This window comes from Balaenoptera ricei, chromosome 20, assembly GCF_028023285.1.
Source record: "Balaenoptera ricei isolate mBalRic1 chromosome 20, mBalRic1.hap2, whole genome shotgun sequence".
Lineage (NCBI taxonomy): Eukaryota > Metazoa > Chordata > Mammalia > Artiodactyla > Balaenopteridae > Balaenoptera > Balaenoptera ricei.
In genome coordinates this window covers 48,134,994-48,159,724 of record NC_082658.1, presented here as the reverse complement: position 1 = coordinate 48,159,724, position 24,731 = coordinate 48,134,994, and the positions used below count along the sequence as shown (strand labels likewise).

The following is a 24,731-nucleotide window of genomic DNA, read 5'->3' as shown; positions in this document are numbered from 1 at the left end:
CCAGGTCCCCTCTCCCTACCCCTCTCCTGAAGTCCAGGATTCTACTCCATCTTTTCAGGAGACCCCTGCCTGGACCCAGGACCTCTGGTCCAAGAGAATGAATTCTCTAGAGTTTGAAGAACAAAAATGGCCCCAACCCTTAGGGAAGGAGAATTGCTGCAAGAGACATTCTAGCACCACTCATGCATGCATATGTTAATTATTCAAAAAACATTTATTGAGCACCCTCTGTGTACTAAGCACAAACTAGGCACTGGGAATACAATGGTAATCAAGATGGCCTCCTGAGCACAATCGGGATGGATAATCTGGGCTGTCCCTGCCCTCTGCTCCAAACCTCAGACATACACCTGCAGTCAGGAAGAGAAAGGCCTTGGGGAGGGAAGTAGGCGGACAACTGCCCCCTGTGTTTGCTCTAGTCGAGGCTGAGCTGGGCTGGGCCCTGTGGTTTGCAGCCTTCCAGCAAGGCCATTGCTATGAGCCCTTTGTCAAATACGGCAACTTCAGCAGCAGCGCACCCTCCTACCCTGTGGGCACCACCGTGGAGTTCAGCTGCGACCCTGGCTACACCCTGGAGCAGGGCTCCATCATCATTGAGTGCGTTGACCCTCATGACCCCCAATGGAATGAGACAGAGCCCGCCTGCCGAGGTCAGTAGGCACCAGTAGATGGGCCTGCCAGGGCAGGGAGCAGGGTGGGCACCAGGGAGCCAGCCACGGGGCCTGGGACCACAGTGGCCCTCTGACATGTGTGATTCAAGCTTCCCCCTGAGGAGGAGGTGGGGGGCTCCGAGCAGTGGGTAGGCACTCCTGTGGGCCGGTGGCAGCTCCAGGACATACCACTGGGGGGAACGCGGAGGGGACGCGCCTCCTCTGCCTTCCAGCTGTGTGCAGTGGGGAGATCACAGACTCGGCCGGCGTGGTGCTCTCCCCCAACTGGCCAGAGCCCTACGGCCGTGGGCAGGACTGCATCTGGGGCGTGCATGTGGAGGAAGACAAGCGCATCATGCTGGACGTCCGAGTGTGAGTTTCCACTGGGCTCGGCCAAGCTACATCCTGAGCTCTGGGGACATCTCTCACCCAGCCCGTCATGGGGTCCCCGGGCCCAGCTTCCCTGACAGTCCTCCTCCACAGGCTGCGCATAGGCCCTGGTGACGTGCTTACCTTCTACGATGGGGATGACCTGACAGCCCGGGTGCTGGGCCAGTACTCTGGGCCCCGTGGCCACTTCAAGCTCTTTACCTCCATGGCCGACGTCACCATACAGTTCCAGTCGGACCCCGGGGCCTCAGTGCTGGGCTACCAGCAGGGCTTTGTCATCCACTTCTTTGGTGAGCTTGCCCCTGCCCCACCCTGCTGCCTGCGGGAAAAGGGATGCCAGGATGCAGACCCCGAACCATGGCAAGTCAGAGAGTCCAGGGCAATGAGGAGCCTGAGCGCTCTTATCTGATGAGGGAAAGCTGGGAAACTCCAGGTATCACCTTCAGGAAGCTAATCTTGTTCTCCATCTTCCCTGAGGGCCCAGTGAGAGGAAGCAAGCCTCCGTTGCAGCAAGAGGGATTTGGGTAGACAGCAGGAAGAACTTCATAACAGAAATAGGGAACCGAGGAAAGGTGTTCGTTTCTACCTTTCTAACAATCTTTGACAGAAATGACAGTTTTCCCCACCCTACCCAATCCCTCTCTCAGGACTGAGGAATTGGCCAACATACTTCTGGAAGTAAGGCCAAAGCTTAGGTGACAACCCTGGAATCTAGGAGACAGAACAATGCCAGGGACAGGCAAGGAGGGGCCCTTGAGCAGGAAGGCATGAATCGCTGAGCCCGCCTAGACCAGGCTAGGCCCAGGACAAACTGGCAGGAGCCAGAGTGCCCTCGGGGTCAGGGAGGCTAGCACAGTCCCTGTGGTGCTGCTGACGGCCTGCATCTTGCTGCCCCCAGAGGTGCCCCGTAATGACACGTGTCCGGAGCTGCCTGAGATCCCCAATGGCTGGAAGAGCCCATCGCAGCCTGAGCTGGTCCACGGCACTGTCGTCACTTACCAGTGCTATCCTGGCTACCAGGTGGTGGGATCCAGTGTCCTCATGTGCCAGTGGGACCTAACCTGGAGTGAGGACCTGCCCTCCTGCCAGAGGGGTGAGTGCACCTGTTCCCCATATTCTCCCCAGCGCAACCTACAAGCCTCTCTCCTGGATTCTGACCCAGACTCCAGCCATTATTAGCTGGTATTCATAGCCTCAATTTCCTCATCTGTGAAATGGGATAATACTTTCTCATAGGGTCATCCGCCAAGTACTCCAAGTATTTCGTTCCTGGTATATGGCCAATCAGTATTTGTTGACTCTGATGGACGGGAAGGGGCAAATGAGGAGATACACCAGCAAAATGGTAGGGGCAAATAAATAGGGGTGGAGCCATATGCCATGAAGATGTTGGCTGACTTGGAACAAAGCCAGCGTGGACTGGCTTTTGCTGAGTTCTACTTGAGCTACTTCCCCCCATCACCCCCCACCCATAGTGACTTCCTGCCATGACCCTGGGGATGTGGAGCACAGCCGACGCCTCATATCTAGCCCCAAGTTTCCCGTGGGGGCCACCGTGCAGTATATCTGTGACCAGGGTTTTGTGCTGACGGGTAGTGCCATCCTCACCTGCCATGACCGCCAAGCCAGCAGCCCCAAGTGGAGCGACCGGCCCCCCAAATGTCTCCGTAAGTCTCAGATGAGGAGGATGGGAAGATGCTGCCTCTGGAGGCTAGGGGCCTGGCACCCTCACTGGGCTCTGCCTGCTTTGCAGTGGAACATCTCAAGCCGTGCCATGGCCTCAGTGCCCCCGAGAATGGTGCCCGCAGTCCTGAGAAGCAGCTGCACCCAGCGGGGGCTACTATCCACTTCTCATGTGCCCCTGGCTACGTGCTGAAGGGCCAGGCCAGCATTAAGTGTGTGCCCGGACACCCCTCACATTGGAGTGACCCCCCACCCATCTGTAGGGCTGGTGAGTGCCCTGCCACCCCCGGAACCTCTGCCTGGCCCGTAGGGCTGCTCTGGCAAAGATGTCAAGTGCTGAGAACCAGAACCCCCTGCCCATGCCCCCTTCATGTTATTCTTGGTCTCCCCAGTCTCTGCCAGATCCGTCTGACCTGGTGACACCAAGACAAATTCTGGGATGGGCTCTCCTTGGACAAATCCTTCCCATGATCAGCCCACTCCCTACCTTAGTGGTTTGGTTCTTTGGGCTCATCCACTGCCCTTGGCCCTCCCCTCTTGTTCCAGCCTCTCTGGATGGCTTCTACAGCGGCCGCAGCCTGGATGGTGAGCCCCCAACCTTGAGGGCCAGGGAAATAATCTCCCTGCCCCTAGTTCTCACAGCTCCCAGGCCATGGGTTCTCTGAGGAGGGAGGGCAGAGAAAGAGAGAGGTCTGGGACTAGTGGGGCAAAAAGCTCCTTCCCTGCCCCCAGCCAGCTAGAGGGAGCTGGTGGCTGGATGCCCCTGGGCAGAGGTGAGGGGATGTGGGATCCAGGCCTCTGCCCCAATCCCATCCTCTGTGCTTCCAGTTGCCAAGGCGCCTGCTGCCTCCAGCACCCTGGATGCTGCTCACATTGCAGCTGCCATCTTCTTGCCGCTGGTGGCAATGGCGCTCTTGGTGGGAGGTGTGTACCTCTACTTCTCCAGGTGAGTCTGGCTTCCCTTCCTGCCCTGCACCCCTGACTCACTCCTGCCCAGCACTCCTGACTCACAGGCTTCTCTGCCGCACAGGCTCCAGGGGAAAAGCCCCCTGCAGCTGCCCCGAACACGACCCCGCCCTTATGACCGCATCACCGTGGAGTCAGCATTTGACAATCCAACTTACGAGACTGGAGTAAGTACCCAGGCCAGGCCTGACACCCTAATCAGGACCCAATCCTATGCTCCCTTGGGCAGGTACCCCTGAGGGTCCTGCCAAGCCCTCTCTCTCTTTTCCTTTCCCTTGGGAAGGTGGATTATGGACCGGCGAACATTTTACAAGTTTCCAACTCCCAGCAGTCTCTTTCCTTTGCAGGAGACGAGAGAATATGAAGTCTCCATCTAGGTGGGGCAGCCTGGGGAAGCCGGCTCAGCCCTGCATCACAGCCCAGCAGCAGGGCTCCCAGCTTCCTGCTGTCCCTCCACCTCCTGTACATACCACCTGGGAAGAGATGCCACCAATCCCTCAAGAATTTGTGCTCTTCCCACCTGCAATGCCCACCAGGGCCTATTTTCTTGGTACCACTGCCCACTTAGGGCCCCTCCTTGGGTCCAAGTCAGGGGCATCTGCCTCTAGGCAGAACACAGCTGGGGCACAGGCATCAAGAACCAGCATTCTCCTGACTCTCTTTCGTGCCCTGGACCTCCAGCCTGGAATTCACAGGCAGAGCGGGAGCACCTCTCTCCATGTGACCACCATCCAGCCCTGGCATGTAGCACCCTGCAGCAGGGTTAACTTGACAGTGGCGGAAACTGTGCCAGGGTGCTCCTCACGGGGCCATCACCAGTGGCCAAAACTGCTCTCAACAGTGACCTCTGGGTAGTCCTGACATGCTGACATCAGCCCCCTCGGCGGGGGGGGGGGGGTCTCTAGTCTTTCTCTAAGGCCCCGGGAATGATCAGTTCTGCCTTCTGTCCCTTCCTGGGGGAGGCAATAATTCTAAGGGATCCTAAGGGGTTTAGGGACTCTACCCCAAGCTCAGGTTGGGCTTCCCTAGGCCACACCACTCATGCTCCACACCAAAGCAGGACACCCCGCTGCTCCCCTGGCAGCCCTGCACCCTGAAGAGAGGGAGACCTTCCCCTGATGTCAGCCTGGCTGTTAAAAACATCCTCTTTCCCACTAGCCCCTCCTCCAACCCCAGCCCCCTGTCAGCCTTCCCTCCTGGCCACTGCGTTTTGGGATAAGGGGAGTGGGCAGGTATATTCTGGAAAGGAGCAGAGGTCCAAGGGTCCAGGAATTTGGCATGGAACAGGGGGTCAGAGCGTCCCAGGGAGAGGCCCAGAAGCTGGCTGCAGGCCACTTTGTACATGTAATGTATTATACGGCGTCTGGGCTCCAGCCAGAGAACAATCTTCTATTTCTGTTGTTTCCTTATTAAAATGGTGTTTTTGAAAAAAAACAAGCAATGGCCTGGTGGATGGTACTTTCTTGGAGGGAAGGAAGGTGGAAGATAAATGGGATGTGGACTTTAGGACCAGAAGGCATGCTGGACCTACCAACTGATCATCTCCAGATTTTATCAAAACCCAGTCATGGGAATTCCCTGGCGGTCCAGTGGTTGGGGCACAGCACTTTCAATGTGGTGGCCTGGGTTCAATCCCTGCAGGGAACTAAGATCCCGCAAGCTGCGCAGCACAGCCAAAAAAAATACAACAACAACAACAGAAAAAAAGTCACATGCCAGTGCTTCAGGACTACTCTCCCAACAAGGTCAGTGCAACAGATGGCATGTGAAATGAGAGGTCCCAATTGCTGGTGCCACAGGGGTATGGGAGCCCAGGAACCCAAATGCTCATCAATCCCAATGCTTCATTTCCTCCTCTTTGCTAGGTCCAGAACTGCAGGCTGGCACATTCCCAAGCCTGTCCTCTAAGCCACTGTATTGCTGAAAAAGCCCAGGAAGCCTGACGCCTCTCTTCTTTCGCTTCCTTCCAGCTAGCAAGGCTTAGGAAATTGGAATAGGAATCAGAGACTGAACCCCTGAACATGAGGCTCTAGTCTGTCTTGTCCTCAGAGAACATCCAGACTGTCAGGCACAGAGGCAATGCAGCATAGGGGCCTGGCTCCTATTTTAACAAAAGCTGTATCCATGGACTCCAGAAAGAGGTGACTGAAGTGGATGTGCTTAAGTTTGCCATGTTTGGTCCCTCCCAGCCTCTATGCCCCTTCCCCATGGCCCCCAGCACCTCCTGAGATGTGTTTAGCCAGCCTTGGTCCCCATTATACATCCATGCTTAGAGGTATGCTCTGCATGGCTGCTCTCCAGAGTAAGAGCAAGAGGGAGGCAACAGGGAGTTAAGGGCACTCAGAAGCCAGATGACACAAAATCTCTGATGGAAATAGTAGCAGCAACCAGAACTTCTACAGTCATCCAGCGGGGATGTCTTGACCACTCATGGCTGCCCACCTCCTGGTTCTACCACAAGCCACCTTGAAGGATGGAGAGGCTCCAGTCTATGCAGGATGCAGTGCCTAAATTAGCCACAAGAGGTCACTTCCGAAGGCATCTGTAACCCACCTGCTCTCTCTCAATCCCCCTGGAACAGCCAGGGCTGGAGCTCTCCAAGGTGGCACCAACTACTGGCCCCACTGGGCTGACCTCATCCTCCAAGTTCTGAGAGGAAGGTTTGTGGAGTGATTAGTTCCCCTGGCACTTGTCAACAGAGCCAAGTATTATTTCCCTCTTTAGCCCATTAATGCCTATTCTGTTCTCAACAGCAATGATGGTGTTGATCAGAGCAAAGCCTGGCTCTTTGGACATGTGCCAATGGCTTACTTTTCTGCCCCATAATACCTTCAGGCTGACACAGCAACACAGCTGGGCCCTGAGCAGTAGGAAGGACGCCAGTGGGAGAGGGCACATGATGTATCCATTTCTGAGGGTCTGTGGCATGAAATACAGCCTAAGAAGAGATGAGGTCCGGCCACTTCCATACTTCTAGCTCAGCCCTCCTCTCTCTGAGGGCCACATCTCTGGCCCATAGCCACTAAGATTTCTTGTTTGCTGAGGCTGGTAGAGGGCAGAGAGGGCCGATCTACATGATATACTCCCCTGCTTGATCAATAAGGCCCAGGACTTTATCGTTCTTCCCAGGCAACAACAGGATCATTAGGAAAGTCAGAAAAACGGAAACCTAAGACCACACATCGACATCCCCACCCTATCCAATCATCCTCCTTACTCTCCCCAAAAAAGCAGCAACTCGTCACAGGCAGTTAGACAGTATCCTAGCCTGGGAATCAAGAAAGCTGTTTGATTCCTGTTTCATTCACTGCTCTTCTTTGTGCATCTGGAAGTGAGGAGATTAATAGAGATGGTTTTTAAGCCCTTTCCAGTTTTAGGCTTCTGAGAATGCTAAGTACACCTTAACATCAAAAGTGAGCCAGGACACAGCTACCTGGTAACAACGCCAACTAAACGCCTAGTGTCAGGCACAATGATGCCACTCCCTTCTCCACCGCTTCATCTACATTCAGGCAGAGATAACTGGCAGTCTCCGAAGATGGTACCAAGGGCAGGGGCGGGCGCCGTGGAGAGCGTGAAGCCCCGCCCAGAATTCGAGGTGCGGCGTTTCAGACTACAAATCCCAGCATGCAGCACGGCAGCTCTGAAAAGTATCTCTTTCCGGCAGGCAAATCACTCTTCCCCGAGTCCATGCTACCGTCCACAGCATCGCATGCACACGGAACTACGGCCCCCATAACCCACCAGCGCCACCGCGATTCTTGCTCCCAGGATGCAATGCGCTCCCGTTCGCCCTTTGGACCCTTTGCGCATTGCAAACTGGGAGTTGAAGTCCACTGTAGGCAGGTAGCTGGGCGTTGTCCGCTTTACAAACTCTTCGCTTTTGGCTTTCTCTTGGAAATCAATTCTCAGGGACAGTGATCAAGAGAGGGTAGTAACGGGCAGGTTGACCTCTCCTTTCATCACCATGAAAGGCAGGAATGCTCAGGCTAAAATTTACTGCTGGGAGCGGGAGGGAAGAGGGAACAGCAGCCATCCAACCCGACACCAAAAGCATCGTTTTCCGTCGCGATGGCTTTTCTTTTCTCTTTACCAATATGGCGCCTGGTCCAGCCACACCTGACGCTGGAACCAAAAAGTCCAGTACAACATCCCTAGGAGTACTTGCTGTCACCGACAGCCTACCAGCTCTAGCCAACACCACACTTTGCTCCTTTCTGTTCATGCCTGAGGACTCCAAGGACATGGTAGTTCATATCCCACTACCAAAATGGCGAAAGGAGAAGCATTCTCGTTAGGGCCTTCAGCTGACAATACGCCTGCGCGGAGCCGGCCGTGTTGCTGTGGGGCGGGAGGGGAGCATCTTCAACACGCCTGCGCGGGAACAGAGTAGTCTTGGTCTATACTCAAACACCAATGGATGAAGAATCCCCATGTTCCTGCGGCTGCGCTATGACCCTGAGGCGCTCTCCCAGGCGCCTGCGCGAGCCCTCAAGTCCCGCCCTTTTCTCTCAGTACGCTGGCGCAGGGCAGAAAGGCGGGGCTTCGGCTCTCCAGACGAATGCCAGCGCGGCTGCGCGCTGGGGGGTACCCCCTCACTGCGGCTGCGCGGGAGCCCGGCCGCCGGCTGTCACTGCGGTTGCGCGCGGCGAGCGGCGATCCCGGGGCGCCTGCGCGGGTGGCTTTGCGGGCGCTCGCGGTAAGTTTGCGCCAAGTGCGCGGCAGCCGGGACGCAGACGGCGGCGGCGGCGAGAGGCGGAGCCCGGGGACCACCCCCCATCACCCTCCCCGCAGTCACCTCACGTACCACAACCTCACCTAACCTCTCACCCCCACTCCGATCCCCCCAACCCCGGGATGGCAGCGCCCGCCAGCTTTCCCGGCCGGACCAGCGGTCGCCAGCACCGGCTTTAGCCTGTGGGACTAGGCCCCGCCGAGGCCTGACCCCCGGAGCCGGGACCCACCGTGCAGCCAGACGCCGGGCCGGGGCTGAGGGGCCGCTCCCCCCTCACGGCCCGTGGGGAGGACGCTGCCGTCCCGGGGACTGGGGGCCGGGGGGTGGGGGGGAGCCAGGGCGAGGAAGTCGGGACCCGTGTTTGGAAAAAAGAAGGGGGGCCGGGGTCAGGAGCACCCCCTCCCCCCGTTTCCCCCCTCCCCCCGGGGTTGGGGGGGCCGGAGCAGAGAGCGCCCAGCCCGGGAGGTGGATGAATGTGGGAGAAAATGGAGACCAAGACGATCGTGTACGACTTGGACACGTCGGGGGGGCTGATGGAGGTAAGAGTGGCCCTCCTCATCCCCTTCCCCCAGCGCCGGGAGGGAACCTCCGCCCTCCGCCCCACAAAGCCGGCCCTGAGTTCGCAGCGCAAGAGGGCCGGGGGGGGGGGGCTCTTCCTCATCCAGACTCTCCCTCCCATCTTTGCAACTCGGGGGGCTACGCTTAGCCGCCGAGGACGTTTGCAGCAGTTTCACCTACCCGCCGCCCTCGATTCGCTCTCCCGAGGCGCCAACCCACTCCATCTCGTTGCACCGGCGGGCCTCCCCACCCCCTTCTTGTCGGCCCCTTTGTGCTTCCCCCAGCACGTCCGGGTACTGGGCTTCAGGCCTCTCCCGAGCCTGGCTTTGGAGTCCCCCACTGTCCATACAAGGAAGTGGCGAGAAGGGAACCGCGCACCCTCTCCCCATCCCCCTACTCTGATCCTCCCCATTTGGAAGAAGCCGTTCTCGTTGTTGTGCTGCAGGAACGCGGTTAGGTTGGGCTCCCCCTGGTTCCGGGGGCTGAGAGGTTCTGGGAGCAGGCTGGATGGGAGGAAGAAGGACAAAAGGGGGGAGAGGGGTGGGTGACGGAGAAGCCGCGCCGGGGGGGCGACGGACCGCCCGGGACCTCCGAGTGTGCACACACGCCATTTGTATGTGTGTGCAGCAAATCCAAGCTCTGCTGGCTCCCCCCAAGACGGACGAGGCAGAAAAGCGGAGTCGGAAGCCTGAGAAGGAGCCCCGGCGAAGCGGCAGGGCCACCAACCACGACAGCTGCGATAGCTGCAAAGAAGGTGGGGATCTCCTGTGCTGTGACCACTGCCCGGCCGCCTTCCATCTCCAGTGCTGGTAAGGTCTGGGGACCCCTCCGGAGCCCCTTGGCGGACCCTTCTCGGAACATTCCTTCACCCGGCCTACCCGTGGCTGCCGAAATAACGGGCGATTGCAGCCGCTAGCTTTCTGCAGCCGCTGGGGCCAGCGCCTCCCCGCCCCCAGGTGCTGCCCGGATCCGGCCGTTTGGGGGGGGAGGAGCAGCAGTGGGTCCGGACCCCGAGGTGGGGGTTGGGAGGGGTGAGGAGAGCCCCATCTGGGATTGGAAGTCACTGAGGAGCCGGGACGGAGCCGGTGGGGCACGGCCGACGGTGGCGGGGAGGAAGGGGAGGAGCTCCGGGCCCTGCGCCGGTCGGCTCCCCGCGCGCCCGCCGCCCTCGGGCTCCTGCCTGGCTGAGCTGTCCTCGCGGTGGGTGCGCGGAGCCCTCGGCGGCCGGAGCTGCCCTGGTCCAGACCCGCGGGACCCGGCGCCCGGGCGCTCCCGGCTGTGGAAGAAATCATGGAGGGTGTCTCTCGAGTCCGCCTCTTCTCTCTGCCTCTCTGTTTACAATATGGCGACCTGCCTTTAAATTATATTTTTATTCTCAGCGCCATTTTGGCTGCATATATGATTTGCAAACGTCTCCCGGGGAACGGTGGGGGTTGCCTCGGGGTCCTTTCTGCGGAAGCTCCTCGGGGGCCGGGGCTGGGATCTTGCCGCTTTAGTCCCCTTTCTCTGCCGCCGCTTGCCCCCTGTTGCCTGTCGGAGCTGCCTCCCTCTTCCCTCCCCGCCCCGCGCTGCCGCCTCTTGGGAAATCGGACCGGGTTAGACAATTAAAATTGCCATTGGGCGCCGATTTCACTTCTCCGCTCGGGATCGGCGAACCCTTCGCTGCAGAATTCTTTGCTGCCGGGGTTAGGATTGTGTGTGGTGGCTCCGCGAGGGCATTTTTAAGGACCGGAGAGCTGGAAAGCTGTGCGCTTTCCGCCCCCCCCCCGCCCCACGCTTACTGAACGCGAGGGGAGGGGAGAGACCGAAGAGGGAGGGAGGGACCAGGGTTGGTCGCCCGCTGCTTGATCCTCCTCTGCAGCTCAGCCCAGAACAATCCGGCCAAGAAGAGTTTAAACTCCAGGTTCTGCCTGGAGAAATCACCTCTGCCCTCCACAAAAATCCCACATCTGCGCCGGGACCCCGATTGCATCTTGTTCTGATGGGTCTTGTTCTGTTCAGCAACAGTTGACTGAGGCAGACGTTTATGAGAGGAGATGGCTGGAGAGAGAGGGAAGGAGAGGGGCTGTTCTGTTTGTTCCCACCCGTTTTTGATGTTGCCTCTTTTAGCTCTCTGTTTAAAAAAAAAAAAAAAAAGTGGTTTTCCTTAAGCTCTCTACACAGTTCCATTAACATTCCGTTTCTCGGTTGGTGGAATAGTGCCCATTGTATATTTGTACTAATTGCAGGTTTTGGAACACTTATTAGACAGATGACTGAGACTGGGCAAATTAAGTCTGTGGTCAGGAGTTTTGTAGGAAGCTCCCATTACCATTCCCAAGATTCCTTTGCCCAGGAGAGCACCCCATCTTGGCTTGTAATGTTGCAGAGACAAAAATGATTATCCTGGAGGAAGCTTTGCCAGTGGCTTTAAAATTTTTATTGTGAAGTGACTAATACCAGCAGTAAGGGTCTGTGGTTTTTAACCTTTGCTTCCTGTTGGTATAAGGTGTAATCCACCTGGAAAAAAAAATCTCCTGTCAAGTTTCCTGTGCTGTTCTTGAGCACAGAAGAGATTTGTACCTGGATGTGTTGTGTTGCTCACCAGTTATTCCCTGTTGCTTATGTTTTTCTTATTGTGCTTGTTTGATACATACTAAGACTGAATTGTAGACTTTTTGATTTAAAATGTGGATTAATGTTTTACCTGTAGAATGAAGTTACTGTTAACCAAGAATGGTGATTCCCATACTGAGTGAGAATTTTGTAAGCTCTTTATTATTGTTTGTTTAATAAAGCTGAAATTGTTTATTAGAAACTTCAGGCATAGAAAAAGTGTGCTGTTTTGCCTGAGATTGGGCTTTCAAACTATAAAACCTAACCCCTGAATCTTTGAATTTGATGAGTTCAAGTCTTGTCAAATTTTAACAATTAACAGTTCTACTTTAGCTGGTAGGAGAGAGGGAGGGGCTTCTAGCTGTTAGTGAGATTCAGACTGTGCATTTCACTGACTACTTTTTTTTTAAGACCATGAATGGGAACTGGTAATCAGAGCTTTGAGAATCCTAGTAAATGAGGCAGAGCTTGTTTCACATCTCCAGTTCCCTCTTTGAAGATGCCAGTACTGAATGTACCATTGACTTATTTGAGTAGTTACATATATCACAAAACGTTGCAGATATTGATACAAAGGCAGGAACCCTTCTTTCAAGTGAGGCTTACCCCACTTTCCTGCCTCCTACCCCACACTCTTTCTAGCCCAAGTGAAATATTTCATTAACCATCTCAACCCGAGTAGTTAGGTCAAGCACTTAATGGTGTCAGAAAATTTTGATTCCTGGGTGTGCTCATGGTAATTTGTCCCATTATTGTTTATTTGTGTCATGTGGGAGTGAGGTTAGGAGGTGTGACTATATTTTCTCTTGCTTCCCTTTTTAACTAAGACTGGATTATTTAGATAATCATAGTAATGATAATTTTCCTTATGTACAGAATGTTCAAAAGTGAAGATGGCGTTTTGCAAACCCTGTAGGTCATAATTGCAATGCTGCTGTGGGTCTCCATTCAAAATTCTGTGAGACAAGGCCTCTTTCAGTCTCTGGTGGCCTTTCCAGCTTGCCTCCCAGTGAACAGCATCTAGTAAAATGCTCCCGAAGTGATTCTAGGCAAGCTTTACCTCCTGGGCTTAGTGACATGGCCATAACCACAGGGGATTTTTCCTAAGGTAATCTACTGGAGGAAATGACTGGTCACATAAGCTGTATTAATTGTCTTGTCTTATCTCAGGGGCCAGGGCTCTGTATGAGGAACAGTCCTTTCTTCCCAGTTAGACTGGGAGCCCTCTTTCTGGGTTTTCTCTGATGAGCTTCTGGGTGAGGGAATGAATTGTCCTGTGCTCAGTACCATGAACTCACTGAAGAATTAAACTTGAGCTGATGTCTTCATATTTGTTTAAGTGATAGTGTAATCATTTTATCCAAGTTTAACTGGTTTATCAATTATTCAGAGTGGGGTTAGGGGTTACTAAACCTGCTCCTAGAGAATTAGGAAGAGATGTTTTTAAGTGTTCCCTGGGGAACCTGACCTTTATCATAATTGTTGTGCCATAAGTTGAGCTTTCCGAAAATACTGATCTCCATGGACTGGTCTCTAAAAATTGGCCTTAAAAAAAAAAAAAAAAATTAGACTAACTGGTGGAGCTCTGGTTGCCGCAGACCCATCTTTCTGTTTGAGATGGATAGGATTGTTCTCACTGATAAAGTGAATACCATAGGCATCAGTAATGAGGCTGACTGGAACCTGGATGGTTTCCTCTGATTGCATTTTGCTCCAAACAGTCTGAGGGACCAGAACTGTCTGGTTGAGAAGTGCATCTACCTCAGCAGACCTCAGCATGGTCGCTTCCCGTCAGACAGATTTCTGTAGCATTTGCCTCCGCATGTTATATTTGGAATTGTTGGCCGGCTTTCCTCTCTCTGGTGTTGGCAGCATGATCCAGAATGAGGTTTTCGAAGAATGAGAGTAAAAAGGTCTCTGTGCACAGGCAAAACGAAGCTCAGCTTGGAGTTTTGCATATTTAATTTTCAGTGAGTCATAACAAGAAAGGTTTCACACACACAGTAGAAAACTGCCTTGCAGAAAATCTATACTGTTTGAACTTTTAAGGAGGTGATTTTTCTGATTTTGTTGTGTTTAGCTCGTCATTAGAATAGTATCAGGCAAGTGGTGAATTAAAATACATTTGTTTTAACATTATCTTATACATCTTTTGTTTCTGACATTCCAAGTGCTTGGAAGCCTGGCACTGAAGAACTGGAGGTGACAGCATCTGGACTCCCTCCCTTCACTCTGCCCCCTCAATAGTAAAATAACTCAACAATAAACAAACCTAATTTGGTTTTGTGTGTATTTTATTTATTTTTGCATTTGCTGTGTTGTGTTGGAATCTGGGTGTGTAGTATTGTTTTTAAATGGTCCACTCAAACAGGAAGGGTCTAGTAACATTTAACTTTAACTCAATTTCACATGCATGCTTCGTCAAATTAATGTGGGGCTCCGGGGCCAATTTTTATGAAATGAGTGCTTTAGTTCAAAGATAAGGGATAATCGCTGTTTAAAAATATAAGACTAATACTTGGTATGAGTTGTTTACTCACAAAAGTTTGTGACCCAGATGGCTTTGGTTGAGAAAGGAAGCGTCAGAAATATTAAAACCGGAAAGAGAGGTAATACTTCTCAGAGGTAACAGTTTTTGTGTAATTTAAGGCAAGTACTTAGTGGTACTGTTGTAGGAAATTTTTCGTTTCAGGCTTGTCCCAAAATTAATTACCATACTCAGTGAAAGGTAGGATGCAGTTATAATCTCATCAATCTCCTGCTGTTCCTTAAGGCTCTCAAAGTACTTTACAGATGGGCTCCACTAGTACATTAGGGCTGTTTGGGGCCTTTGTAAATGAGTTGTGTTGTTTTTTACATGTTTAAATGTGTAAAAGCCATATTTAGGTACAGCCTTCATTTTAATCTGGAGATGAGATTCATGTTGGTCTTTTTAAAATTCTTAATCAAGTATGTTTCCAAGAGAATTTTTTTAAAGCCAAATCATAAAGACAAATAAATTACCTGATTTGAACTGAAAAGGAATTCAAATTGTCACTACTGTGTGTTGAATGAAACACTTTTTTATTAAGCTCTGAGTGAAAGTACAAGTGTTACTCAAAAGGGCTCAGTGAGTTTTCCAGGTTCATCCTTCTAGGATTTGTTGGTGCTTCATTCCTTTTTATGGCTGAATACTATTCTGTGTATGGCTATACCATATTTTTCTAGTCCATTCATCAGTTGATGGATATTTGGGTTGTTTCTTCTTTTTGCTGTTGTGAATAATCATGCTATGAATACTTGTGTGCAAGTTTTTGTGTGGATATCTGTTTTCATTTCTCTTAGGTATATACCCAGGAGTGAAATCACTGGGTCATATGGTAACTCTTACATTTAACCTATGAAGAACTGCCAGACTATTTTCCAAAGTGGCTGCATCATTTTACATTCCCACCAGCAGTGCACGAGCATTCCAATTTCTCCACATCCTTTCCAATACTTGCTATTACCTGCCTTCTTGATTAAAGCCATCCTATGGCTATGAAGTGCTATCTCATTGTGGTTTTGATTTGCATTTGCCTGATGGCTAACGATACTGAACATCTTTTCATGTGCTTCTTGGCCATTTGTATATTTTCTTGGAGAAATGTCTATTCAGATCCTTTGTCCAGTTTTTATCAGCTTATTTGGTTTTTTATTATTGAGTTGTAAAAGTTCTTTATATATTCTAGATACAAGTCCCTTGTCAGATATATGATTTGCAAGTATTTTCTCCCATTCTGTGGGTTGTCTTTTCACTTCCCCTATCTTTTTATTTTTTAATTTTTAGTCTTACCTAGAAAAAGATGGTTGATTTAACCACACTTGAATGTCTATATCTATATTGTCTATGTAATGACAATAAGTAAAGGATTTCTTCTGTGAACTCAGTCAAGATGGTGTATCTCAGTGGAGGGAACCTTATGATGATTTGGTGTGTTGCTATTTCAGCTTTTCTGGGTGACTCCTCTTAGCAAAGAAGTCTAAGGCTGGAAGTTACCCTAGAGGCAGTATAAAAAATCCACCACCTGCCCTAAGGCAGGATGCCCACCTGGCTCCCACCAGCCACAATAGAAAATTTCTGTGTATAGGCACTTCTCATACTTGGAGGCCCCTGGTTCCTGGTTTAAGGAGGAAGATTTTAATCACTTCAGGTTGATTGGTAACTGCTTGGGGTGGAAATAACTACAGATCAGTTAATGAGCTTTTGATCCCGGTGAACAAGAACAAAAAGTTGTTCCGAACAGTGCAGTGAACTCACCTATTTATACGTGTCTTTATGTAAGCCCAGATAGCAGTAAATAGCGAGGCGGCATGCAGAGAATATTTGCTTGAAGGTTTTATATAGCTTATAAAAAGAAACCGTCTACTTTGATGCTCCCTAGAAATGCAGGTGTCCTGCTTCTTAACAGAAATGGGTATATTTTTTCTTCTACAAGTGATAGGGCGATAGAAAATAGATGAAGCTGAATGTTGTTTGCTTTGAGTTGTAAGTAGAGTACTGAAATCCATCTCTGAACTTTCTTGTCCCACCCCCAGTGCGTACACAACAGTTCCTTGGGTGTGTAGTTAAGCAGACCAATCTGGTGGAAAATTCTGGTTGAGGTTATGATGGCATTTACTATGATAATGCAGCACAGGCTCCTGGAAATGCATTCTTGTTTTCTGGGGGTTTTTTGTTTGTTTGTTTTTGTTTTTTATTTTTGTCTGCGCTGGGTGTTCATTGCGGCGCGCAGGCTCTTCGTTGTGGGCTCAGTAGTTGCAGCCTGAGGGCTTAGTTGCCACGTGGCATGTGGGATCCCAGTTCCCCGACCAGGGATTGAACCCATGTCCCCTGCATTGGAAGACGGATTCTCAACCACTGGACCACCAAGGAAGTCCCTGCATTTTTGTTTTAAGGTGCCAGAGTTTTTTTTTTTTTTTTTTTTTTTTATATATATTTTTTAAATTAATTTATTTTATTTATGGCTGTGTTGGGTCTTCGTTTCTGTGCGAGGGCTTTCTCTAGTTGCGGCAAGTGGGGGTCACTCTTCATCGCAGTGCGCAGGCCTCTCATTATCGTGGCCTCTCTTGTTGCGGAGCACAGGCTCCAGATGCGCAGGCTCAGTAATTGTGGCTCACGGGCCTAGTTGCTCCGCGGCATGTGGGATCTTCCCAGACCAGGGCTCAAACCCGTGTCCCCTGCATTGGCAGGCAGATTCTCAACCACTGCACCACCTGGGAAGCCCTTTAAGGTGCCAGAGTTTTAAGTCACCAGAGCAGGGAAAAAAAAAAGTTTGTTTTCCCAACTCCACTTTGCTCTTCCTTTGACTTAAAGTCCCCAGGGAGTACAACATGGCCAGCTGCATTGCCATTCATGAGTGACACTTATAAGAGCACCTCTGCATAATGCTAGCCTCCCAAGAGAGAGGACAGGAGTACAGCTGTCCCCCTGCCAGTTTCCTGAAAGAGGAGGACATTGTATTCAGTGCAAGTCCTAGACCAGATTTCAGAAAGGCACTTTGGTGTTGCAGATTTGTCACCATGCCCAGGACGCATGCACAGGTCGCTAGCTGACTGCTTTTCCCATGACTCAACAACAGTTAAGAAGAATAAGAAGGTGACTCTTTTTTCTGCCTGCCACTTACAGATATCAAAATCCTCATCCTTTAAGCCTTTAATTATTTCTAAATCTAGTTTCAGCAAATAAGAATAAAGATGAAGTTTTGTGTGGGAGGCAAAAGACACTGAGGGGTATAATGGGCACTGACAAAAGAAGAAACCGTTGATTGGACCCATCAGCAAAAAGGAACTTGGCTGTTACATACAGCTGTTGCTGAATTCACAATAAGCAAATTCCAAGTACACCTTGCAGATTGATGAAATTTTCTAAGAAAAACTTGACTTGCTCATTCAAAGAACTACTTTCCCTTTTGCAATCCTGTACTAAATGCTCATTAAACTACTTGAAAGCCAGAGACTGACCCATTTCCTCTGCTCATTGCTGCGTAATACTTAGTGGTATTACAAATGAGAGACGTGCGAAGATAAACACTGGTTGGGGAACAGAAATGATGTCTGGGTTCTTCGAAGTGGATGGTACCTTTGTTAACACAAACACATGGTGACTCTTCCTTTCTCCCTAATTACGTTTGCTTTTCTGTATGTTAGTAGCTTTGGTGTTTAATCTTCGCCCTTCCCCTGTTTTCTGACAAATTGTGCAGGGTATCTCCCAGGAAATGTTTCCCGGTCTTGAAAGGACAAAAGACTTAGTAACAGCAGGGCGGGGGAGGCAGGTGGCGGGGACTCAATGCCTGAACCTAGCGTTAGTCTTTCCCACTGATTTGGGCTCTGCGTGAGGCTCTTTTTGAAATAAGCTCAAGTGAGCAGGAGAGGACTCTCTGTGGCGTTTGAGTTTGACTGTAGCCCAAAGACATCACTTTACCTCCAAGCCAGGCAGGGGTGGGGGAACTCTCAGAATTACTAGCAAGGTTGAATTCTAGAGTGGAAACCTGTTTGTGGCAGCACAAGCACATTTATAGTCTTTTATCCAGCTGTGATCCTCAGAGGGTTGTTGGATATTTTTTCCTCCTGTCTGCATTTGTACAAAGAGCAGAAAAGCTAATGAAATGCATGGAACTTCGAGTGAGTTTAGAAAAGTCTCTGCATTACGAAACTGGGCAATGTGGAGCTACTCCTGTTCTTTCCACCAGCCATGGGCTCCTGTGATGAGCTGTGAGCTTTTTAATTCCCATGTTCACTGAACCCTCAGGTAGAGTTCTACTGATTCATGTTTTTTTTGTTTGTTTGTTTGTTTTTTTGGCTGCGTTGGGTCTTCCTTGCTGTGCACGGGCTTTCTCTAGTTGCGGCGAGCAGGGGCTACTCTTCGTTGTGGTGCACAGGCTTCTCATTGCAGTGGCTTCTCTTGCTGCAGAGCATGGGATCTAGGTGCACGGGCTTCAGTAGTTGCAACACGTGGGCTCAGTAGTTGTGGCTCGTGGGCACACGGGCTTAGTTGCTCTGCGGCATGTGGGATCTTCCCGGACCAGGGCTCGAACCCATGTCCCCTGCATTGGCAGGCGGATTCTTAACCACTGCGCCACCAGGGAAGTCCCTCTACTGATTCTTGGTTTTCACAAAGCTCTGGAAACATTAGAGGGAAACTCTGTGGTGAACTTTTTCCATTAACAATCATCAATTATTGGTCAAAATACATTGTGAAAATTATACTACATAAATCTCATTAAATGTGTTTAAACCTGTAACTTTTCATAGTTCTATACGTGGGTTGGCTATATTTAACTTTCCTTGATCTTGCTTGCCATTTTTCTGAAAGAATGTCTTAAATGTAGGGAGAACTATGTCACTAATTTTGACCTTCATTGAGAAACATTGTTTTGCTTTATTATCTTCGTTTTGCTTTATCCCTCCTTGGTAGTCCTCTTGGTTTTGCCTGGCGTAGATGACACTTAGCCATTCTAACTCAAAGCAGTTCCGATGCCTGATTCCATGATATCAGACATCTTTGACTTCAGGCTGCAGTTTGTGGTGTTGTAGGATGCTGTATAGTAAGAAGAGTGTCTGCAGGTTATTTAAGTTACAGGAAAGAGCTCATGTGCAAGGCTTGTATGCTTGCTGTATACAAGCTTTCCACACATCTTACCATTTGTGTGCACACATTCAGGCCCTTAGGGTGATTGTTCTTTGGTTAGGGACCATCTGAGAGAAAAGTGGGCCGAAGGGAAAAATCATGGCACTCTGTCTCTGACAAGTATGTTCAACTCCTAAATAGGTCACCAGGGGTATAACTGGAAGGCTTCAGAAGCCCAAGTCAGCACTTAGCTGTGGCATCAAACCACGACAGCACAGTTTGACAGCGTGCCCAGGAGATTACTTCAGTCATGCAGGGTGGGGAGCTTTGAGGTTTCTGAGTAAAGTTTGGGGAGGGGCGAGGGTAAGGGTAAAAGAAGAGGGGAATAAGTCCTGTGCTGTTTTGGCCCAAATAGTAGCATTATTCTTTAATTTTTTTAAATTTTTGTTTGTGTTGGGTCTTCATTGCTGCACATGGGCTTTCTCTAGTTGCAGCGAGCGGGGGCTGCTCTTCCTTGCGGTACGCGGGCTTCTCATTTTGGTGGCTTCTCTTGTTGTGGAGCATGGGCTCTAGGCACGCGGGCTTCAGTAGTTGTGGCGCACAGGCTTAGTTGCTCCACGGCATGTGGGATCTTTCTGGGCCAGGGCTTGAATCCGTGTCCCGTGCACTGGCAGGCGGATTCTTTTTTTTTTTTTTCTTTTTTTTAAATTTAATTTATTTATTTTTGGCTGCGTTGGGTCTTTGTTGCTGTGCACGGGCTTTCTCTAGTGGCGGCGGGGGGGGCTACTCTTGGTTACAGTGCACGGGCTTCTCATTGCGTTGGCTTCTCTTGTTGCGGAGCACAGACTCCAGGCGCACAGGCTTCAGTAGTTGTGGCACGTGGGCTCAGTAGTTGTGGCTCGCAGGCTCAGTAGCTGTGATGCACGGGCTTAGTTGCTCCGCGACATGTAGGATCCTCCCGGACCAGGGCTCAAACCCGTGTCCCCTGCATTGGCAGGCAGATTCTCAACCACTGCGTGGCAGGAGGATTCTTAACCACTGTGCCACCAGGGAAGTCCCAGTAGCATTATTCTTCTTCCGTCGTTTTTTTTTGGAAGACCCTGTCAGAGGAGAGTAAATGAAGCAGAAATCCTCCTTAGGGAAAAGCAGCTGAGCCTTGGGTAAAAACCCGCTCTCTGCATTTAGTTGGATTTCAAATAGATATTCTCCCTAAGATGTTACTGTTTTTAGTTTTCCCAGCCTTTATAGAACTTTAGGTCCAATATCTAAGATGTGAACTGGTCCAGGTTCCCTGAGCTGTGTCTGCAAGAAGAGTGTAGCCTATTTCCTTATTCTTGATAGTCCACTAAAATTTGACCATGGAACAGTACCCAGTTTTCCATATCTTTGAGACTCTTATGGAATACACAATTAAAAGTGTTGGTTCTTTCCAATGGAATATTCCCTGGGAGTATTAGAAAGTGACTGTTGGGGATGTATGTATATGTATAGCTGATTCACTTTGTTATACAGCAGAAACTAACACAACATTGTACAGCAATTATACTCCAATAAAGATGTTAAAAAAATTTTTTTTAAATAAATAAGTAAAATTCTTTGTTGCCAAAAAAAAAAAAAGAAAGTGACTGTTGAGGCCAGAATATTGACTCTTTTCTAAAATAGGTGGGCTCCAGCATCCATCATAAGGTGAATGAATGAAGCCCATTTTTTAAATGTTTGCAGCCAGCTCATTTTCCATTGTAGAGAAGCCAGGATTGCAAGAATAGGCAAACCAGTGGTAGATCAGGTCCTATGGCACCAGGCTTGGCTTGTAGAGAAGTTAGCAGAGGCAAACACCTGTTATAACTGTTGGTGTTCTACCCTCCCTCCTTCTTTCCCTGCACTTCTTATAACCCTCTTCTCCAGGTGTCCTTCACTGGGAGGATGCCCCAAGCCAGCTCTACATAGAAGGAAATAAAATTTGGGGGCACAGTCAGCTAGCTTGAAAGGATTATATGCCTGTGGAAGTGACGCAACTAGCTAAGTTTCTCAATAGGGCGTTTGTAATGGCCTGGCACTTCATTGGCCTCCTTGTTAACACAGCTACTAAGACTCTGCATGAAAAAACCAGCAGCCCTTGTACTTTTTATGTACTTTGTGGCATTAGCTGTATTTGAGTCAGTAGCTGGGATAAAGGAGAGTAAGAAATTAAGGTTCAGGGACCCCCATGAACTTTCTCTCTGCTTTCATCTCTCCAGTATCCTTCAATATGACCCTCTTCTCTGCCTTTGAAAGGTAGGCCATCCATGAAGGGAAAAGCTGATACCCACACAAGTGTCCAGAGAAAGCTTACTATTTCTGCTGGCATTTAAGTTTCATTAAATTTTGTTCCCTCAAAACACAGATCATTAAATTTGGGAATTATTAATATAGCTTTTAATTTAAGTTTTAAAAGATATTGTTAAATTAAACTTTACCCATCACCTCTTAGCTTTTCCAGGACAGAAGCTGATTTCAATTTATAAAAGGCTTGTTTTCTGTGCTGATAGGTGCCTTTATAGATCCAGATGGCTGCTAAGAGGCTGGGACATGGTTGTAGTCCTGTCAGCGATCACCCTCGCTCCCCTTTTGACTGGTACCAACACGTTTCCTGAGCGGGCCGAGAGCAGCAGGGCCAGTCTGAGAGAGAGGAGGCCTGTTCTGAGCATGTATTATCTTCTGCAGTTGGTCTTACACGATGCCGTGAAATATAGATGCAGGATTTTTATCTGGTAGTGGACCTCACATGGATGGATGAGACCCATGAACTGTGAAATTAAAAATCAAAACTGCTCAGTGCCGTTGTTTGCTTGCCGAATACCCCACCACCACCAAAAAGGGGAGGAGAAGGGACATACAGATGATGCGGGGCAGCGGGCAGCGGAATCTTTCTTAGTCTGATATTTTATTTCAACTGAAATGACGGTTTATGTAGCTAGAGAGTTTCTGATTCTTGGAGAATGATGGGTTCTGACAGGAGGGACCCTAACCAGGGTCATTTGACTGACCTCTTTTAGAAGAGAACCTGAGTGGAAGGCTGTTGTTGGTATTTTGTGTGCAGACATGCTGTTTGCACAGTGTTCCTGTTAAGTGTTTGTGTTAAGTAGAATATTTTTGTCAGTCCAGGAAGAGAAAATGGAGTGTGTTCTTTCTTAAGTATTTTTCATCCACTTGCTTCCTCTTGTCCTAAGACATACACCAAAGCTTATAATTTGGTTAAGTGATATTTTCATGTCTCTCCGGCTCCCTTTGGCTCAAGTTTTAAAATGTCAGTGTTGCTTGGCTGGATGGACAGTTGCAAGCCATACATCAGTAAAAACATATTAAAAAAAAAAAGTCCACAGCCCAACGCCATTTTTATCTGCATGTTGTAATGTAAAAAATAGGTCTCTGAAATAAAAGGCAGTCTTTTCTGCTTCTCTGTCTCCCTTCACCTCTCCCCTCCTCCCTTTGTTCTCTTGTTCCCCTCCCCCTTCTCTCTTCCAGTTCCATATTGAAAAACTGCTTGTGCTGGGTGGATAATTAACGCAGAGCTATGGAGCAACAGGTCCCACTGGTGGCGACTAAATCTGAAGTAAATGTTAATGTCGTGCAGGTTCACATATATTAACAGGCGAGGGAGATGAGTGAGGTTAGACTCCAATCAACCACACTGGTATATGACTTGAAATAGATCCTCTTAATTAGAGAGCCAAGAACCATGACAACTACCAACATCTTCCACCTGCAGTGGTGAGCTGCAGCCTCATTAGTGAATGAAAGAGGCATTCTAAATTAAAACTGGGCTCTGTCCTTGGGCTGTAAGTTGGGATCATCTGGCTCTGGGCTTTGAATCTTTGACACGGAGAGGTCTGTCAGTGCAGGCATTACAGTTAGCTGAGGGGTGTATGTTTGTGGTTTTCTCTTCGATGACTCCAGAAATAGACCAATCTAGACACCCTCTTCAGCAACAGAGATGCATCATTTGTATTTGTTTATGGAAGTTCAGATGCTAGAGTCCCGCTGCAGAGGTTGGCTTTAGGAGTTTTAGTTTGAAAAAATTAACGTCTTTGTCCAGCTTTTTAATTGGTTTGTGTGCAGATGTTACTGTTAACAGTTTATAGGCCCTCTCAGGCCTCACAGAGAGCCACACCAAACTCTGAGACGCATACTCTTCAGTCGTACAATCTCTGAAGATTTAGAGCTCTATTGTTATGAAGTATTTTATAGCTAACAGTGTCTTCAAGATCAGGTAGTGGTTAAAATAAATAACAAGTTGGAGAGCAGTGAACAGTCACTTTCTGGCCAGGAATTGCAGGCCAGGGCTTTTTTTTTTTTTTTTTTTTTTTTTTATGGCTGTGTTGGGTCTTCGTTTCTGCGCGAGGGCTTTCTCTAGTTGTGGCAAGCGGGGGCCACTCTTCATCGCGGTGCGCGGGCCTCTCACTATTGCGGCCTCTCTTGTTGCGGAGCACAGGCTCCAGACGTGCAGGCTCAGTAATTGTGGCTCACAGGCCTAGTTGCTCCGCAGCACGTGGGATCTTCCCAGACCAGGGCTCGAACCCGCGTCCCCTGCAATGGCAGGCAGACTCTCAACCACTGCGCCCCCAGGGAAGCCCCAGGCCAGGGCTTTTTAACAAACGATCTGGAAGGAAACATCCATAGCCATGAAGATGGGAAGATATTCTGCAAGAGCGCCATGCTCACAGGGCACTCTCTTCTCTGCCGTGGAGAAGGGTGCCTGTCTCGCAGCACCGCAGGCCATATTCTTTTGAAGTCAGAAAATAAAATAAAGGCCCTTGGCCTGTTGGCTAAAGAGCTACCAGTTTTCCAAGACAAGCCAGCTCACATAGAGAAAATGACTCTTCCAGGGCTCACCTTCCTTCCCAGAACGTAGACAGTTCTCAGAAGGAATCTAAAGGCTCAAGTAATATTGTGTGCTAGGTGGACTTTAGTCTCTGTTCCCAGGGAAGTGTCTCCACTCCCAGAACCTTCCTTTCATCAGGTAGGTTTTCAAAATACAGAAATATACTTTCTTCTAAAACTATAGTCTCCTTGTGAACACCTCAAGATCCTTAACTTCACCATCTTTAAAGGATCACTGGCTTAATTACCATTTGCTGAATAGCAGTTGTTGAGATGTGGAAAGAGTAGGGGAGAGGCCACCGTCACCTTCAGGTACCAAAAGACCAAAGTTCTGAGGCTCTGTTTTGAGTCTGGCATCCATGAGCTGTTGAGTTTTATATAGGTCTGTATGGCAAGAATCAGGTTGTAGTTGATTATATGTGGTCTCATTACCAACTGTCCTTTTCACATTATGATCCCTGAGAGCAAGGACCATTTCTGAAATCTCACCACTTAGCACATTGCCTAGCATAACATAGTGTCCAATAAATGCTTGAGTGGATGACTCTGGTCCTCTCTCCCTAAAGGCCGTGTTTCTTGATGGGTTAGATCATAACTTGTTTGCTTTGTGTCCTTCCTCTAGCATGGTACCTCCAGTGTGGCATTGGTTAGTAAGCAGTGGGAACTCAATAAATATTGACTAAAGGAGAGGGGAATGCTCAACCCT

The 24,731-nt window shown here is 49.6% G+C and overlaps 2 protein-coding genes across 6 annotated transcripts in view; both read left to right on the top strand.

The window, feature by feature from the left end:
* The window catches only part of SEZ6 (seizure related 6 homolog), a 98,275-nt gene extending 93,155 nt beyond the window's left edge, over window positions 1-5,120 (top strand). For 3 of the 4 annotated variants that reach the window (XM_059907862.1, XM_059907863.1, XM_059907860.1), the window contains 10 exons: window positions 456-650; window positions 884-1,022; window positions 1,134-1,330; window positions 1,939-2,133; window positions 2,516-2,707; window positions 2,794-2,991; window positions 3,270-3,308; window positions 3,552-3,669; window positions 3,754-3,856; window positions 4,021-5,120. In XM_059907862.1, the coding sequence (XP_059763845.1) occupies window positions 456-650; window positions 884-1,022; window positions 1,134-1,330; window positions 1,939-2,133; window positions 2,516-2,707; window positions 2,794-2,991; window positions 3,270-3,308; window positions 3,552-3,669; window positions 3,754-3,856; window positions 4,021-4,053 (1,409 nt within the window). In that variant the 3' untranslated portion in view covers window positions 4,054-5,120. The remainder of the gene's footprint in view (window positions 1-455; window positions 651-883; window positions 1,023-1,133; window positions 1,331-1,938; window positions 2,134-2,515; window positions 2,708-2,793; window positions 2,992-3,269; window positions 3,309-3,551; window positions 3,670-3,753; window positions 3,857-4,020) is intronic. The other variant, XM_059907861.1, reaches the window with a different exon arrangement.
* A 3,197-nt stretch (window positions 5,121-8,317) lies between these two features.
* The window catches only part of PHF12 (PHD finger protein 12), a 40,485-nt gene continuing 24,071 nt past the window's right edge, over window positions 8,318-24,731 (top strand). For both annotated transcript variants that reach the window (XM_059906568.1, XM_059906569.1), the window contains exons 1-2: window positions 8,318-8,963; window positions 9,610-9,791. In XM_059906568.1, the coding sequence (XP_059762551.1) occupies window positions 8,898-8,963; window positions 9,610-9,791 (248 nt within the window). In that variant the 5' untranslated portion in view covers window positions 8,318-8,897. The remainder of the gene's footprint in view (window positions 8,964-9,609; window positions 9,792-24,731) is intronic.